Below are 17943 nucleotides of genomic sequence, written 5' to 3' on the forward strand. Positions count from 1 at the left end.
CCATCCTTTGTGTCTGTATCTTCTTCAAAAGTTTAGAAACTTAATATCGGGAGTAACTCTAGTTTTGTATGTTAATGCAAACCTTACACAAACATATTTTCATGTATTAGCTGTATATCTATATATACCTATGTGTGTTTTTGCATGTTTTTACTTTTTCTACATTATGCAATGCAGTCCTTCGCCACCTACTTCTCTTATCTACTTTTCCAAGTTGTCTTTCTTTACCCTCGTATTTCAGATTTTGATAAGGAAAAGAATGGTTCACATTCAGTTTACAAAACTATTCTACTTTTCTCAGTAAACTTGCATACACTGTATCCTCTTAAAAATATCACTCTTACACAATATATGTTATTCTGTGACTAACGTACTGCAGGCTTTCTAAGCAGGTGTGACACGAGGTTATGTAGTTTTAAAACCTAGCATATAAAACTTGGAAAATTGGTGATGTCTAATACTCCTTTTTTGAGGGAACAGTTTTCCTCTCAAAACCTTCTCTCTGGAGATTCCCTTAGGATGTAGAGGAATGACAATTTTGTTCCACTTGGTGCCTAACCAGAATAGATTTAAACAACTCCATTCTTGACCAGAGATACTCAGCTAGTCTTGTATGTATATAGGTGTGCATCATAAATACTACTAGAAAATATTTTCCTGCGCTGTATTTTTGCCAACTTTGTCTTAGCCTGCCTTACTTTACTTAATATTTTAAAGCCTTTACTTTTAAAAGTATTGTTTTTTTCATTCACAGCACTATGGACAGTCTAAGCTCTTTAATGATGCAATGGACATTATGAATATGGTTTTCACAGGAGTGTTCACTGTTGAAATGGTTTTGAAACTGATTGCATTCAAACCCAAGGTAAGTTTTAGATATGATTTAATTAGGTCATCACCACAGGAATTAAGTATAACGTAAGTTTCACACTAGTTATGTATTATTCAGAGAACAAAAGAACCTATGTTTCCCACATTTATCTGTCAGTGAAATCATAATAGACATGTTAGTCTGATAATATGTGTATATGTAACTCCAGAAAATGAAATGCAGATATCAGAAAAAATATTACAAGGTCATTGATGAGATCTGCAAAATTTTGAGGTAATGAAAATGTCCCTTTATAAATCAGATAAATCATTCCCTGTTTACAAGCATACCACTTCTATTCGTGGTACTACATTCATAACTTTACACTAAGTTAACCTCCAGTAAAGAACTGTACGTTATGTTATATTTCCTATTCTAAAATGCAAAATTATTTCTGTACTTTATAAAATATAGCCAAGTACTACAAACATACGCATAAATAATTTGCATATTCAATAGCCTTTTTAGATTTTTATGTTTTCAGTTATACATACACAATATTTGGTAGAGGGTCCCACAGTGAGTAGTTGATTCCTTGCCTTAAAGGGACACTGTCAAAATGAATAATGCAGACACATTTTCAAAAGTAGATTTGCAAGAGAAATTGATAACTATAATTACTAATTGAAAAAAAAGATGAACATCAGACTGTGACAGTTAATGCTGTCTTTTTTTTCAGTACTCATACTGCATTTATGACAGTGCAAAAGTTAATAATGAAAAACTAAACTAAATTTTGTTTGCAGTACAATGAAATCAATGTTTATTCTGGGCTTATATCTGTGTAAATAAGTAAAATGTGGTCACTCACTATATATGGAATTTGAAAAAAGCCAGACATGCCATTTGAAGTTTACTATCTCACCATCTAAGCCTGGTATTTTTCATTATCCATTGCCCTTCTTTTAAAGTAATCAGGATATCTGCATCTGTAATTGGCTGTGAACTGTGCCCTTTCTTGGTGTTAAGTAGCAAACTGGATGACTGTAGGCTGTGAGGGCAATCTTATTCTTGCTTTAAACAAGCTAGCTCTCATACTTAACAGCAGCATAGTCATGGCTGCCCAGAGCTCAGCGTGGAGTAGATCTGTAACTTCTTTCCAGCTTTTCAAAACTATTTATTCAGCTTGCATTTAGTCATGAGCTCGGCTGTGGAGCCTGAGCTCCTTGATTTAAAGCTAGCTTGTATTTGCCTGCAGAAGTAATACACATTACATTATACATTAGTTGAGGTCTGGTGTTGAGATGTGAAGTGTGGAGTTCTGGGTGAATGCTTACCCACTCTCCCGTAGTCTTGCTCTGCACTGTCCAGTCCATTGTACATTTCTAATGAATTTATTTGTATTTTTGTGTCACCTATCTTATTTAAATGCTAAGGATTTCACATAAAAAAATCACACAGTATGAGGTCCCAGAGCAGATAGCTCAGATACGTGGACCACAGTGTCATGAGTATGCTGGCTGTGTTTCCTGATTTGTATTTTCTGTTCTATATTCTTGTTTCACACTGAAGTTCAGAAGACTTTGCTACATTTTATCATCTGCTTTTTGAAAGAAGATTGTGAATCCTTGTATGGTTCTCCATGCACTTGTGACTGTAGTCAGAAATAGCAGCTAATGCAAAATATAGTGGTCTGATCATGAGTGTATAAATCATAGTGCTCCATTTGTATTATGGACTTTCTACTCGTTATCAAATGCAATGTCTTAATACTGGTCTCTAAGACTTCGTACAATTTGAGTTTTAACTCTGTTGCAACATGCTTTCTATCTGACTGGATGCTTTTACTGTGAGAGATCCCTGGATCTGAACCCTGAGAGTTTGAAGGGCAGATGCTGTCAGTGAAAGGTCCTCATTTCATGAATTTTGTTCCCCCATAGACGCAGAACACCTTAAACTTGTTAATTAGCGGGACAAAGTTAAAAGGCCATGGTATTAATCAGACTTTTGGCAGAGATTAATTAGCAGGAAGGGAAGGGAGTTAAATATCTTTAAGGTTGTTCCTGTTATTTGAAGATTGTAACTTTTTAAATTGTCAGATACTCTTTAACAAAACACCTACTGGCAACATATATTACATAGTTCATAAATAATGGCAAATCAGCTAGCAGTCTTAAGCAGAATGTGAATGTCTTTTAGTAATCTAAATTTTAAACTAGATACATGCTTAAAACAACAATTGCTTTAACTCATACTAAGATTTAATAATAGTAGGAACAATCTGAAACCTAACTTAATGTTTTGCTTTAGGGTCCGTGAGGAAAGACTGATTCATTTCCTCTCTGTTTGTGTCACTGGTGGGTTTCTTAGTCTAGTCTGGCAGAATGGACAGTTTTATTTATTAATTTTGGACATTTTAAAAATACTTCAAAGATATGTCAAATAAAAGCTCCATTACTCACTCTGTAAAAATAAGAATAGATAAAAACATGTTAGTTTTTATCTCATCTGCTTGACAGTGTCCCCTTAATATGTTGACAAAAATCCTGTGAAAACGGTGATCTTTTGGTTTCGCTGGTCATGCAAACTTAAGGCTACTATAAATTATTGATACTCTTACTATGATATTGTGTTGTTTAAAACCAAGGTACTGCAGACTGCCTTCCAGCTCTGAAATATATAAAACTTGGATAAGTCATAGATATGAAAGGTGATGCTGAGTGTCTGGCACACTTCTTGACTGGGAGATTGGAACACACAGTACTTTGCAGAATGAGGCCCTAAACTTTTCAACAGAGTACTAAAAGGACTAAAATATTTATGTCGTAGATCTATAGAAACATATTTTGGTGTTAATTCTCTATGCCTACATATTCCCCAGGATTTGTGATTTTATCCTTCAGCATTTCTCAATGAACAAATTTTTCATAATGTAAGTTAAAAGAGCAGGCATTTTTTCTTCACATTGTTCTTCACATTTGCTAAAGTCTGTTACTTAGCATGGTTTAGTACAGTACAAAACAAAATACAGCTATGAAATCTAAAATAATACATCAACACATACCGTATGTACAGCTTCATGATAGCTAGCTGTTACTTAAACTTGTAATGATTTTCCATGTTGTTTTACATCAGATTTTTGTAAGAAAAAAGGAAAGATGGCTAGTAAGTGAATTGATCTTGGGTCATTGCAGTGGTGAAAACAACTTATTTGCATGATGTTTATTTGCTGTGACTTGTCCATTCCTCCCTTTTCCAAAACCATCTTTATTTTCTCTTAGTTTTTTTGTTTATTTGTATGCTTTTGCTTTACATACTACTTTGAACAATATTTGTCTATACTGATGGAAAAGGTTTAATAAAGTAAATAAATGTGTAAGTATTTTAGCTGTATTGAATCAAAATGTGAATTTGTTATTTCAGTGCCTTATATTGTAGCATGTCTAGTAAAGTAACTTTTTCTATAGCTGAAATTAAGGAGGACCTTTTTTGGTTCCCATTGTTGTAGAGGAAGATGGATAGCACACCTCAGGATTGTGCTGATTATCTGTTTGCTGTTTGCCAATAGTCTCTTATTTTATGTATATATATAAATATCGCTATTTTAAAATCAAGAAAGATACTTCTTTTAAGTAAGAGAAATAAGGAATATGAATGATCAGGAAGAATATTAGGAGGGTAGCTCCCCTCCTTTAGTTGGCAGTTGCTAATCTCTTTAGGATTATAAATTTCAGTATCGTTGAGGTGGTTCAGCATGATGTTTAGTAGAAACTTTGGGAATGGCTTGTTCTTGTGAAGCAGGATGAGTAAGGAAGGAGCGATAGGGAATTGTGCAGGAGCTCTCAGAAATGGATGTGTTTGTTCAGGACGCCAAATCCATGAACACTGGCTTTTGCCCCAAGACTGGAATTTATGATTAATCCCAAAGAACCAAAGCATGTGGCACAAAGGGCTGTAGTGATAATCATACTCTAATCTATTTTCCTCTTACAGCCCCTGCCTTAAATGAGGGAATGATTATAGCAATTTGTGTTTTAAAAGAGATAAAAGAGAGTAGCATTAGAAACATAATGAGGCTTTCCTGACTCTGCTCAGTGCTTTCTCTCCTAGAATATGCTGTAGAGCTGTCATCTGTAGCAGCTCTCTTGTAGTCTCCAAGAGCAAATTTTCATGTGAAATTAGCTTTTTTTCAAATAATAATGCACTCGAGTGTAACCTTTAAACTGTGAAGTTATTAGAATTTCTAACAGTTTAAAATCTTGAGAAAAATATTGTCCAATTCTAAAAATATTTGTAGCTGATTTTGCTTTTCTGTGCTAACAACATATGTAACAAACTATTCAGCTAAAACATTATCTTATAGTAAACAGTGTAATAAATGTAACTAGACATGACGTTAGATCAGCACACTTACAATTTTAAACTTTTTGCTAAATGTATTTTTTAGAGCGTCAGTAGTGGCTGACAAGTTAGTATTTTTAAATTAATTACCAGGAAAGCAGAATGTACATGTACAAAATGTACATTTCAGCCTTTGTCATGTAATGCACATTCCTTAGTCATGGTTGGCTGATAAATTAATATATCTGAATGAGAAAAAGGACAAGTTCAGTTCAGTAATCTTTGTGATTCTGAATTTCTGTAATAACTAGGCAAAATCCACATATTGCAGAAAACCTACATATCTTGTCTCCATAGACTTGCCTTCAACAGAGTAATACATCTTGATTTGTTCCCAGTGACAGATTGATCCTGGAACGTACCTCAAGGTTTCTTCTGAAATATCTTTTTGCTCAAACATGCAGTTTTGATGCCAATAGACAGCTAATTGCATGATAGCACTTTATAACCATTTGCAGCAGTGTGCCAGTAACATACACATATGGAATATAAAGCCATAAAATGTGAGAAGGGTGACTAAGCAATTTATGAAAATGAATTTTCGGACATTGGACTGGCTTCATTAAAAGCATTAAGAAATTGTTCAAGTTGCTATGGTTCCTAGCACTGACTTCACTGATTACAGAATCAGGCCCTGACTGCAAATGTAGTGTGAATTCCTATATTAAACCTAGTTTATGAATAGAAGATTAAGTCAGTTCTCTAATATTTATGCACAGTTCCATGTTAATAACTGTGCATGATTAACCAGTGATGAGCTTTGACGCTCTGAATATTTTTACCAGTCACTTAGATAGGACTATCATAAAGTCATTAATGTTAAGGAGGTTTCAGTTGGCTTGGTCTTGTAGAAATATTATTAAAGGGATTTTGTTGTGCTTGTTAGGGTATATATGTTAGAATTTTTCAGCCTTGCTAGAAGTCCAAAATCAGTTTTGGATGATGGCTTGCTTGCCAACATTGTGCTTATACGATGGTGTATTATGCATGTGTACTGCGTGTGTGTGTGTGCGTGTGTGTCTGTGTGTGTGTGTCTGTACATGTGTATATATAAAGTATATATATACACACACATGCACATATATGTTGCTTTTCCTTCAGTAGGCAATATTGTTTGTTTTGTTTTGTTTTCTCATTAGACCACAGGTTTTGTTTAACTAATTTCTGTTTATGCAAAACTAAACAGAAGTATGCAAATATTTGACATTTCATGTGTAATCACAAACGTTTGCACCCTGCCTGCTCTGTTCAGGGCTATTTTAGTGATGCCTGGAATACGTTTGACTCCCTCATCGTTATTGGCAGCATAGTAGACGTCGTTCTCAGTGAAGCTGATGTGAGTATACCCCAGCTTACTTTCCCCAGTCCCTACTTCTCTTTCTCTGTCTCCCCACTATTTCCATCATCTGGACAAGTCACAGATTTTGATCTGATGTTTCTAAAGTTTGAGTACAGACCAGTCCTAGGTCAATTATGTTGATATGGGAAATAAATAGCCTTTTTTTTCTACCAATTTTTTTTAGCTATGAAAGGGAAAGATTAGATTGTATAGTGGTACATCAGAGAAGCCTAGAGTGTTTCTGTGTTATAACACTGTCCTTTTCTTCTCTTTTTCTGTTTGTGTTTTTCTCTTGCTCTCTTTCTGCTGAATGCTTGTCCTAACAGCACTATTTCACTGATGCATGGAACACTTTTGATGCCTTAATTGTTGTTGGTAGCGTCGTTGATATTGCTATAACAGAAGTTAATGTAAGTAGCAACTGTTCATGCACTAAAAAGTAATTGCTGTCACACAGAAATACAGAAAATGTAAACTTTATCCCCTAAAATCCTTTTTTTAGAAAAGTATGTTTTATCCTGGAATCAAAGACCAAAACATTGATATAGTTGTTTGTACAAGCTGTTGTTATAAATCTATATACCTGTGTAGTTGCACATGGACACAGCATAGTGAGACAATAAGAATTATGTTTTTCTATATATGTACAGAAAATATTTAAAACATTTTATGTATAAAAAAGGAATTAAGCCTCTCTTACTATTTTACTTGAAGCCCAGTGATTTTTGTAGGTAGCTTGACCAAGATAATTCAAGATCCTGTAAGTTGTCTCAGTGGCTCAGTTTAACAAATAATGATATTTTTCTTTTCCTGTGGGAGGTTTGGTTTTTAGAGCAATGTTAGCATTCATATCTCATGAGGTAGCAGAAGAAGGGTACATAGAGGAAGTAAGGCTTTCCATGCTGTGGAAAATAGAATGCTTATCTTTTCCTTTTCCTTTTGCTTTTCCCATCCTGTAGTAAATATTTGGAAATTTTAATTACTTTCAAAGTACTTGGAAAACTCCATCTTTTCACCAAAATTTTGACTGATGGTCATTACACATATAGGTGTTTGGACAACAGAAAGATCCCTTTCCAAGAAAAAAATAGGGAAATACTGATTTTTGCCTGTTTTCTATCTGACTTGCTGGTTTTAACAAGGAAAGCTGTATCACAAAATTAATAAATGAAAGGTAACAAAATACATACAAGTTGTCTAGTAGATATGGACGTGCTTCCCATACTTACATGTTTCTTTGTTTAACTAGTCAAAATAAAATTTCAGAGGAAAGTGCCTCTTCTCTCTAATGTTTCTTGAGACCTCAAAAAGGGAGACTGAAGAAGGTGAGACTTGGATCCAATGGAGCCACTGAAAATACTCAGGGAGCACACAGACTCAGTAGGTGAGGTTAGCGTATTCCACCTGCTGAAGATCTTACCTGTTTATCATTCTGAGAACTAAGTTATCTAGAAATACCCATGATGCAGGAGATGCCCAACATTCACTTATTTTCCCTGTATCAAAGAACAGATTAATCACAGATAGCTGTAGGTATAAATAGTAGCTCGGTATTCTTTGAAGATATTTAGCTTGCATGTTTTTCTATAGCAGTCACAGTTTATGAGCTGGCTAATAACATTCCTTTTCTCTTAAATTTGTTTTAGTAAGCTACTTGCTAGACATCTTTTTTTTTCCTTAGTGGATTTTCTTACTTACCTGAATGGTTTCTTTTCAGTAGGGATATTTAATATGCATCATCTTTCAAAATACTTCTAAATTTGCATAAATACTCTTCAGTGGTGAATATTTAAGTTGCAATAGCTCTGTCATATTTTGGGGAAGCAAATCCATCCTGTGGCTATCACTGCCATTTAACTGAAACAGTTTTTCAGAGAAAACACATTTTAAAATTTATTTTCCAAAGTGGTTCATGTCAGGAACTGAATTCTTAGGATCACATTCCTCCAGTCAGTAGCAGAAAGGATACCCTTTACTCCATTTAGACAGTACCTTGATTTTGGAACTGTGAATAACATGGTAATAAAGTTGCCCAGGAAGATGGAATAGAAATTGTATTTGAAAAAACTGTGATCTGTTCCAGGCATTCCAGGATGAGGGAAAAAAAAAAAAACCAAACATACTTCTCAAGTAAGATCTGCCTAGAAGACAGTTTTTGGCTTTCAGTGGGTTGTTCAGATCAGCAGACCACCTACTGGGAGCTTGGATTTGTCCGGCTGGTCTTGACTGAGGCCATGGTTTGATGAGGATTTCTTTTGGCATCTCCGTGAGCTTAAGCAGCCTTTGCCCACAGCCCTTCTTACCCCCGTAGCCATGTGAGCTGTGCTTCCACAAGAGTTTGAGGACTTCACAGTTGGCTGGATCAGGTGCTGAGCACAAAGCATTGGCAAAAGTGTGGGCCATGGTAGGGCAGAAGTGATTGGATTAGGCTGCTGCCAAAGGAAATACTTCTTATACTGCGCCCATACAGGTCTCCCTTCAGAGCATAATAGCTTTGGCACAAACATCAATTAGTGGCAGTAGCTGCTGTTGAGAAACAGTGATGTACATAATTTTTAATCTTCTTTGGTTGTAGTCTATTTGATAAGCATAGTAACACCTATTATAAATGTATTTCAACCAAATATAGCAAACAAATGTATTCTTTTATCTTTTTTTTTAAAGATGGAAGAATATCTTCAAGCATACACAGAGCCTATTAGCCCTCATTAAAGACTTCAAATTTCTTTATAAAGCTGCAAATTCTACACTGCCATCTTAAAGAGTAAACACCATCAAAATAATTTTAAGGCTGATTCACCTTTAAATTCCTACCTGATTTTATGTTAAACTATGAATCTCACAACTGACTGCATTACTGGAAAGAACAATAGAGGAGTGATGTGACAACGCGGGAGCAGAAGGACCTTAGCCTGACCCTTAGATTTCAGACTGATTTTGCTCAGTTCGTAGGGGGCAATGGATCTTTCTATCTGTGAGCTGAAGGAACCTGAGCTGACAGGGAGGGTCAGTCAGCACAGAACTGCATTGTCCCACTGAGACATTTCGCAAAGTATAATTACAGTTCATGGAGCAGATTTTTAGAAGCTGCCTCTAATTTGTTTTGGGGACTTTTTTTGTTCGGAGGGTTTTTTTGTTGTTTTTTTGGGTTTTTTTCCCAGAAAAGTTTGGATTTAGACTTTCAGCTCAAGTATTTACAATTTACCTACTATTTCCATTCACAGTAGTACTGGCGTAGATGAGCATAATATCTGAGGAGTGTAAAAAGACCATTTAGAATAGCTTTCCCTAATAAGTGCAAAATGTACTTGATTGTGAAGAGATTGAAAAATAGCTCAAATGTACTCCGTGACCACAGAAGATGTCCCCGAATTTAACCCCATATTTAACACTGTATGGACAGTGTTAATTTGACAGCATTACTTGTAACTGATCACTGCTGAACTTTCAGCTGTGAAGAACACTGTTATTTTAGTAATTCACACAGTTGTCTTGAAAATATTCTGGAGATCAAGTAGTGATCTTCAGGAAAAGTACACACCACAGTCAAGAACTAGCACTGTCATTTCTTAGTTTTTCATGCTACACTCACTAGAGAAAAAAGGCTCATCTTTGATGTCTTCTAGTACTGCACTGCAGACTATTTGTGTACTAAGTATTGTCTGTTTCTGGTCTTTTCCACTTTTTTGTGCTTTGTTTGTGCAAGTCCTTAATGTATTACAGTTTCAATATGTTTCTGGGCTTGATTTCCCATTTTCAACATGAAACAGTGAATACTGCAGAGTGCCCAGGGAGATTTCTTAGATTTTTATTACTTTTATTGTTTTGATTCTATTGAATTATTCCTACTTCGTTAATTTTTCGTAAATTTCCATAATCCAAATTTGGCATTTTAGAACCTTTTTCTTAATTTTTTTTCGGCATTCTGAATTGTGCCATTCTATCTGTACTTTTTATCTAACACTGACAGTGATCCTGGGAAATCTACAGCTCTGCTAAGATGCTAACAAGACTTTGTTTTCAATGGGATTTCAAGCACGATTGAAATGGTACCTGTGAAAATTCCCACTATTGAAACTTCTTAAACTGAAGAAGCTCAGCCTTGCTTGAGGGGTGATCTGAAACAGAGTAAATTGCTAGCACTAATGTAAAATCAGATCTTGTTGCAGTTGTAACTGCACGAGCATAGCCATCTTAATTGATCAATGTAAAAGAAGACTTGAAAGAATGTGAATACCTAAAGTAATATACTCAAGATGAACTAAACATTCTTATAGGTTTGCATATACCATTGCCTCATGCTGTGGAAACAACTCAGCATCATTCTAATAGTCTAGCTGTGTACATTTAGACTAATTCCAAAGGGCAGCAAGTTCCTCTAGTATATAACATTTTTGTATCTGACCCATAGTTTTTCAAGAGAGTGGGTTGGACTTTCTAGTTACCTATCACCTTGATCACAGTATTAAATTCTGGAAATTAAATGTCATCTCTTTATTTTGTTGTTCCTTTTCTTATTTTTTTAACGTTTTATAATAATGTATATGGTGCCCTGAGGCTGATTTTTCTGATCCAGTAACCTCCCATTCACATAAAATCCAGGAAATTACTGTGTTTTGAATATTTTTGCTGCCCGTGGAAATGCATGTTTAATGTGTTCAGCAATTTACAGGACCGCTCAGGATCCTCAACGACTGGATCACTGACCAACTCCAGAAATGAACTGCCTCAGAGCAACATATATTTTGGCAATACACTATTTTCTACGATTGTTTTTTTAATTTACTCTGTCATTTAATATCCCTTCCTTTAACCAGTTCTTCTTTTATGAATCTAATTGGTTTTCATGTTCGTTTTATTTTTAGAAATTTTTAGAGGCAAGTATATATAAGTAAATATATATATATATAGTATAGCAATAAAAAAAATTAAAACCACTACTAAAACCTATATAATTACTTTTGGGGTTTGTGACCTTTTGTTTTAAAAAAATTTCACATGACACGCAAGATCTTGTGTGGTCATAAAAATGGTTCCTCTTCAATTAAAAAAGCAGAGTAGTGGTTGTGAGACACAAGAAGTGGTCAGTCCATTCTGGGAGACGGACACATATATAACTTAAGACAACGAGAGATAAATAAATTGGAAATAATTTCTGAATAAATGAGTAAGTTCTTAAATGGAAATAACAGACAAGTTTCAATATGGCCTGACTGTATAGAAATTCTCTTATTTGTCAGCTCAGAAACCATTTGGATGACCAGCACTGGATGACTTAGAGGCATGACCACATTATTGCAGTAGTAGTTACAAAGGTTTTAATTCACATTTTTTATTTAAGTTTCTTTTACCATTCATGTGCTGCCAAAATGTCGAGAAAATAATGGAGAGTTCACTTTCCTCTTCTTTTGTGCAAATGATTAATGCAGTCCCTTTGGGACTAATTTATTCTTGAAGTTAAGTAAAATTTGAGTTCTTTGCTGAAATAGGGCTTAAAGGAACAGCATTGATATCTTCCTCCTCAGCCTCTCAGGGAGACCTATTTGTCTTGATTCACCACTCTAAACATGTGAGGCTTATTCAATGCTTCCACTACTGTAACAACTAACAGTGGTTAGTAACAATGTCATACATCAAAAAAGTCTCTTACAAGACCAGAATTGGATATTCTGCCATTTGGCAAGAAGGAGCACCATTCTTACCATTTCAGCACTATGCAGCGCATAAAGTTGACTTGTGAACAGTGGGATACTCTTTTCGTTTACGAGACTGCTAGTGGAGTGTCTACTGGGAGGGCTGGTGCTTATTTTTATATATTTGCCCACCCACCTAGTAACTGGTGGCACGGCTGATCTTGCTTGTGCGGAGGAGTGGATTAAAAACCTCATATCTACCTCCTGTAGTAGATTCTGGATTCCAATTTTGAACAAAAGCATTGCAATTCAGTTTGAATCCTCATTTATGCATCAGTATCATATGTTAGAACTTATGTTTTGTTGCTAGTAATTGATATTTTTGAATACTGTTAAAACCTTTTGTAGACTTTTGCAAATGTATCTCTTTAGGCTTAAGGATAGGTCAGAAAAATACATTCTCATATGGCTTTGCTTTTGTTAGTATGAAGTCTTATTGCAATATAAAATCTATACTACGTTGCAATATTTAATTTGGAAATAGAAGTAAATTTCTGAGCTGCTTTCATGAAGGTGTTAATACTAATAATTTATTTACTTTATTGCACAACTGAATATTTATTAGTTATCATGATAATACCCTATGCCATCAACATGTTGGTTATTAACTTAGAGTTTTAAATACATCTTTTACAAGGGAAAAGATACTTTTTAAATGTACTCTGGGGTTCTTCACATTGATTCAAAATTTTTACTAAATTATGTATATGCGCTTTTGGTTCATGTTGAACAGGGAATAGAGAGAGCACTGATAAGACTATGAAGAAAATTCCTTCCTGGCACGTTTGAATTCCAGGAATTATTCTCTGAACAAATCTTGTATGTATATACATACATGCATACGGGCACACATACACTACACATTTCTGAAGATATTTTGGCAACCTGAATGCTTTCCCATATATGTTATTGTCATCATATGTATTTGTCATTCAGATATTTCCTTCTAATCATGATTTCCTTCATAATTATGATTACATCATCATTATGTGTTCATTTGTTTTGGCATGCTCTCTTACCCTTTGGCACAACATGTAAAAAAGAAGCATTTGACCAACACTGTATGCTAATATCCACTGGTTTTCACCATGTTTGTTTTTTCTTAAACACAGAGCTACAGTTTGCTTCCAATGCATGATGCAATCTGTTTCACACTGTTCACAGTTTTGGTGTTGAAGCTTTTTTCGGTTAGGATGTTTATTTTGAACTTTTGTTGCAATATGAAGGGTGTAATGAGGAGTTACTGTTTAGGAAATGTGCTAAATTTTCCATAAGCAGCAATAAATACTTGACCAAAATTGGTACCGGGTTGCAAACATTTTGATCAGCGAGTCAGAAATGAAATTTAGATTGATCATTGGTTAATCTTTTTTGAGGGTTGGCATTGTTTGGGGAAGAAAGCTGTTGTGTTGAACTTTGATTAAGAAAAAAGAAAAATCATGTTACTGCCTATTTGAAGTATTTAGGAATTGGCCTAAAATGACATAGTTATGAAGTGTTTTGCTGAACTAGACTCTCAGTGTAGCTGGCACATGGCTGACAGAAAAGGTAGAATAATTAAGCCAGTCTCTGTCCTGATTTGCCTCATTGCAGTGCATCTGTTAGCCAAGCAGTGAGAGCAGAAGCTGTTCATTTATTCTAGCTGTGCCTATTACTAGACTTCTAGCAGTGAACCCAGAAGCACATCTGTTGTCTTAGGAATCACATAGTCCCATGGGGCACAAAAAAAATTGTGATAATGACTAGTCCTGAATTGTTTGGGACACGAGTAGTATTGGAATGATTGGTGGAAGGTGAGGGGAAAGAGGAGGTTGTAGATAGATTGCCTGACCGCAGGAAATATTTTCATTCTCGTCAGCAACCATCATCCAACGAGACACTCTCTGCTCAACCTGCCCCCCCTCAGTCTCAAGTCTATTTAATACTTTCCCTACATATGCACAATGTGCCACCTCCTTACATGTGTACATGTCAAGTAATATTACTGAAGTTGCAAATAAGATTATGTGCTTAGGTAGTACATGTTTTTTCCTTATCTGTAGGAAGCAGGCGTTCTCTGTTATTGTCAGTCTGTCCATTATTGTTACTGAAGATTGTGTTATCTTAATCTTAGTTCCCCAGAATTTAGTATTACTTCATCCTGGATGGACATACATAAATGTTAACTAACTTTGTCTCTTAAATGACCATTTCCTTTATAAATAAGTATGAATAATGTTTTCTTCGTGGTATATCACTGTATTAGCTTCATTAGAATTAGTATTAATAATATAAACCAAGCTGCTGTATTATCAGAGGGAAATGCCAGAGAGGGTAAAAAATTAGATGCACTCACTTTAAAATGTCAGTACCCAAAACACTTGGCCAATGATGGGCAGAAGTTCAGTATTTTCAGCTCCAGTAGAAAAAAAATCCTCTGGTATCAGGAGTTCATTTTCATTGTTTATTTCTAGCATCTATCTCCACCTTAGTATTTTTGTACAATTTACTTTTTGCGAAGAGGGTGTTTTCCTTTTTCATTCCTGGCCTGCTCTTTCCAGTGTCCGTAATTTATCATCTCTTGCATATGACATTCCAACACTGCCCAGCAGCAGCAGATCAGCCATCAGAAAGAGGCAATTAGGACTGCTTAGTCCAAAGAAGCTGAGAAAGAGTGATTTATGAGAGGAGTGTGCATTACACAGTCCTGTGCACACACGAATGTGCATACACAAATACATTAAGTGCCCTTCAGACAAAAAAAAAAAAAAGTTGAGGGATTTTACACTCATCGTTCTTGAGCACCTGCAGTAGAACTGTTCACATAGTTTTGGTAATCTGATCTCTGGCTGCATTTTCAAAAGTGAGAATTAAGTAATTATTAAGTTAGTCATATGTAGAAAAAGGTTTTTTTACTGACTTTTCCTTTTGTGAGAGTTTTTTCATAACCAAATCATGTGTACTCCTAATTTTTTCTTTTGGAACACAATTAAATAAAAATCTGTATGACTAAAGTATCCTTTTTCTGTTCTTATCTATCCCATTACATATTGCTATCCTAATACTGTTCCTAGTTTATTTGGGGCCCAATCCTTCACAGCTGGCAGGAAAAACTCCCAAATGCAAACCCCAGCATTTTACTACTTTTTTTTTTAGTGTCAATTTGTGATGATACTGTAATTTAATCTGTTCCGTATCTGTCAAATATTTCATTTAATTTTTGATGATGCAAAATACTGAATTCTAATTAAGTAATTTGCTCACTGATTAAGACAGTGTCAAGCTCAGCATGAGTCAGTCACCAGAGATTAATACAAAATTTCAGGCTTTGTCTGCAGAAGGTATAATGAAACCCTTTTTCCTTAAAAGTTTCAGATAAAAATGATTTTTTTCCTGTACAAAAAAGTCAATAGCAATGTGGGTCTGTGTACAATAGTACAGGTTTGTGATCGATGTAGGTAGACAGCTTTGCAAGATTATTTCCATGTTTTGTGATATTTTGGCATTTGTGATGTTTGTGGTAATGAATTTCTCCTTAATCTATATTTCTATGGGTTTTTTTCACATTAATGAAATATGCAGGAATTCCTAATGCAGCAACTGTCTTTCTTTGGCAGCATATTTTTGTGTATTTTTTATGAGTGCTTACAAAGCTTAGATGTTACAGCTGATTTTACAAATACTCTATTTACTAAAGTCTAATGAAGGATCTGCATTTTGTTTAATATTAATGCATCAATTTAGTAATAATCCCTTAAACAGTTTTAAAACTCTTTGTTTCAGAAAATACTGATATCCTGGCAGGGCAGTAATGTATACTTACATAGATTGCACATAATTGAACAAACAGTTATTTTAACCTCATTTTCCCCTTGTGATACCTTTATATTAGATATGTTTTGCAAAAAAAGTAATAGACAAAACTATTAGTATTTTAATAAATACAGCTAATGATCTGACTTTAACAAAGTACTACCTATTCTTGTTTTTTTATCATAGTATGTTTGTGTAATATACTGCCAGTATTTTCAGCAGAATCAGCTCCTCTCTCTTCCCTTCCTTCTCCCCAGGTTTTATCATAGGTAACAGCAATACCGGAGATTTTACTCAGTGAGGCATGGCATTGAGGGTGTCTGATGCATCCACAATGTGTTTGAAGCAGCACTAAGGAGGCATCGTGGTTATTGCTGCTATATGTGACAATAATTGTTGAAAGGTGCACCTTTCAAAGGAGGCTATTTTAGGCAGGAGAGTAAGACCCATCGCTTGGAATCCCATTTATTCTAGCGCTATAAATGTTTTTAAAGGCGCTTCCATTCAATTTTGGAAGAAGCTGCTGTGAATCTCTCAGTGCGCAAACAAGCATAGACAGTTGGTCCTTTAAGCTTTGCTAGCTGCTTTGCTAGCAAATGTCTGACCGTTTCGGATATCGAGACACTTTCTCCAAAGACAGACAGAGGCATTATAAAGAGAGAAGTGAGTTTCTTCTTCACAGGGCATAGAGTTTGGCTCTGTGAACAAGAAGTTGGTGTGTGCCTCTCTCCTCCCTGTAGCTCCTGAGGGTTGTACAGATGTGTTCCAAAAGGGTCAATCAAATCCTGAAGCCCTTTCTCCATGCCTGATCCTGTTACACCAGCTCAGGTATATGAGTACTTTGCAGATGGTGAGGGAGTACAAGTATTGCCTTCTCATTTGCACCTCTATGGGAGGGTTAGCCTTCGTGTCATTGTGCTGAAAATGTTTGTCTGTCACTTTGGCAGAGTGAAAACCTGTCCTTGTAAAGCGCTGCAATACCCAATGTTCATCACTGAGTTAACTCAAGTGAATTACTTTGCTTTAAGGGAGCTCCTGGTGTAATATAAAACATAATTGCTTGAGTATGGTTAGATTCCAGTGATGGAGTAATTAATCTTCAAAAAGAGCACAGCAGAAAAGGGACCTTGAAAGGCTAGTTTGACCCCAAAGCTTTGTTCTTAAGTTTTACTTAAGCTTACTGCTACAATTTCATACAACCTGTGGCAGTCAATGGCTAATTTTGTTTGGCTTACACAGGAGCAGATATTTTATTTTGTATTTACTTTCCATTGAGTCTTTTAAACATGTTTTATACTAGCAGATTTTAGTATCAGTCAGCCAACAATGTTTTAATATGTCAGCCAACATGAAATGCTAAAGGGAAGGTTTTAATAAGGATATTAATGTTTTGTTCAGGAAGTATATTGAGTTGAAAAATGTTAATTTACATTTAGAAATTAAAAATGTCCTTCCTTCTGTTTATGGTTAATCTGATTTTTTTAATCTTTTATTTGATTTTAATATTTAATGTTCTTAATTTCTTAAAGCCAAAGCCAACTGAAACAGTCACAACTGATGAGTCTGGGGTAAGATTAGTAAAGTGACCCCAGTGGTTTTACCTCTACTTGAGTTTATTCTTTTTACCATGTCTATTTTCCACCAATTTTTTCTGTATTTTTCATAACTGTCTTACTACAAAGCTGTTATGCAGTGGTTTGCATTCATTGTCAATGTACTATTGAAGTCTACTACAAACAAACCCGATATGATCCTTATTAACAAACCAGAAAACTTGGAAATGCATGTGATGTGTGAAGCATTTCTACAGGTCCTGTGTTTTTAGCATGTAATTTTTCCTTTCATATCATGCTTATCAAGGTGAAAAGGCCCTCAAGATACATTTTCAAATCTTACCTCTTCCACCT

At 35.1% G+C, this 17943-nt stretch overlaps 1 protein-coding gene across 22 annotated transcripts in view; it reads left to right on the plus strand.

The window, feature by feature from the left end:
* Positions 1-17943, plus strand: part of CACNA1D (calcium voltage-gated channel subunit alpha1 D) — a 255060-nt gene that overhangs the window by 195107 nt on the left and 42010 nt on the right. For 11 of the 22 annotated variants that reach the window (XM_041118620.1, XM_030043557.1, XM_030043559.1 and 8 more), the window contains 4 exons: positions 755-865; positions 6465-6548; positions 6878-6961; positions 17566-17604. In XM_041118620.1, the coding sequence (XP_040974554.1) occupies positions 755-865; positions 6465-6548; positions 6878-6961; positions 17566-17604 (318 nt within the window). The remainder of the gene's footprint in view (positions 1-754; positions 866-6464; positions 6549-6877; positions 6962-17565; positions 17605-17943) is intronic. The other 11 variants (XM_030043556.1, XM_030043565.1, XM_030043562.1 and 8 more) reach the window with 4 other exon arrangements.

The sequence above is a fragment of the Aquila chrysaetos genome, chromosome 20 (assembly GCF_900496995.4).
Source record: "Aquila chrysaetos chrysaetos chromosome 20, bAquChr1.4, whole genome shotgun sequence".
Classification (NCBI taxonomy): Eukaryota; Metazoa; Chordata; class Aves; order Accipitriformes; family Accipitridae; genus Aquila; species Aquila chrysaetos.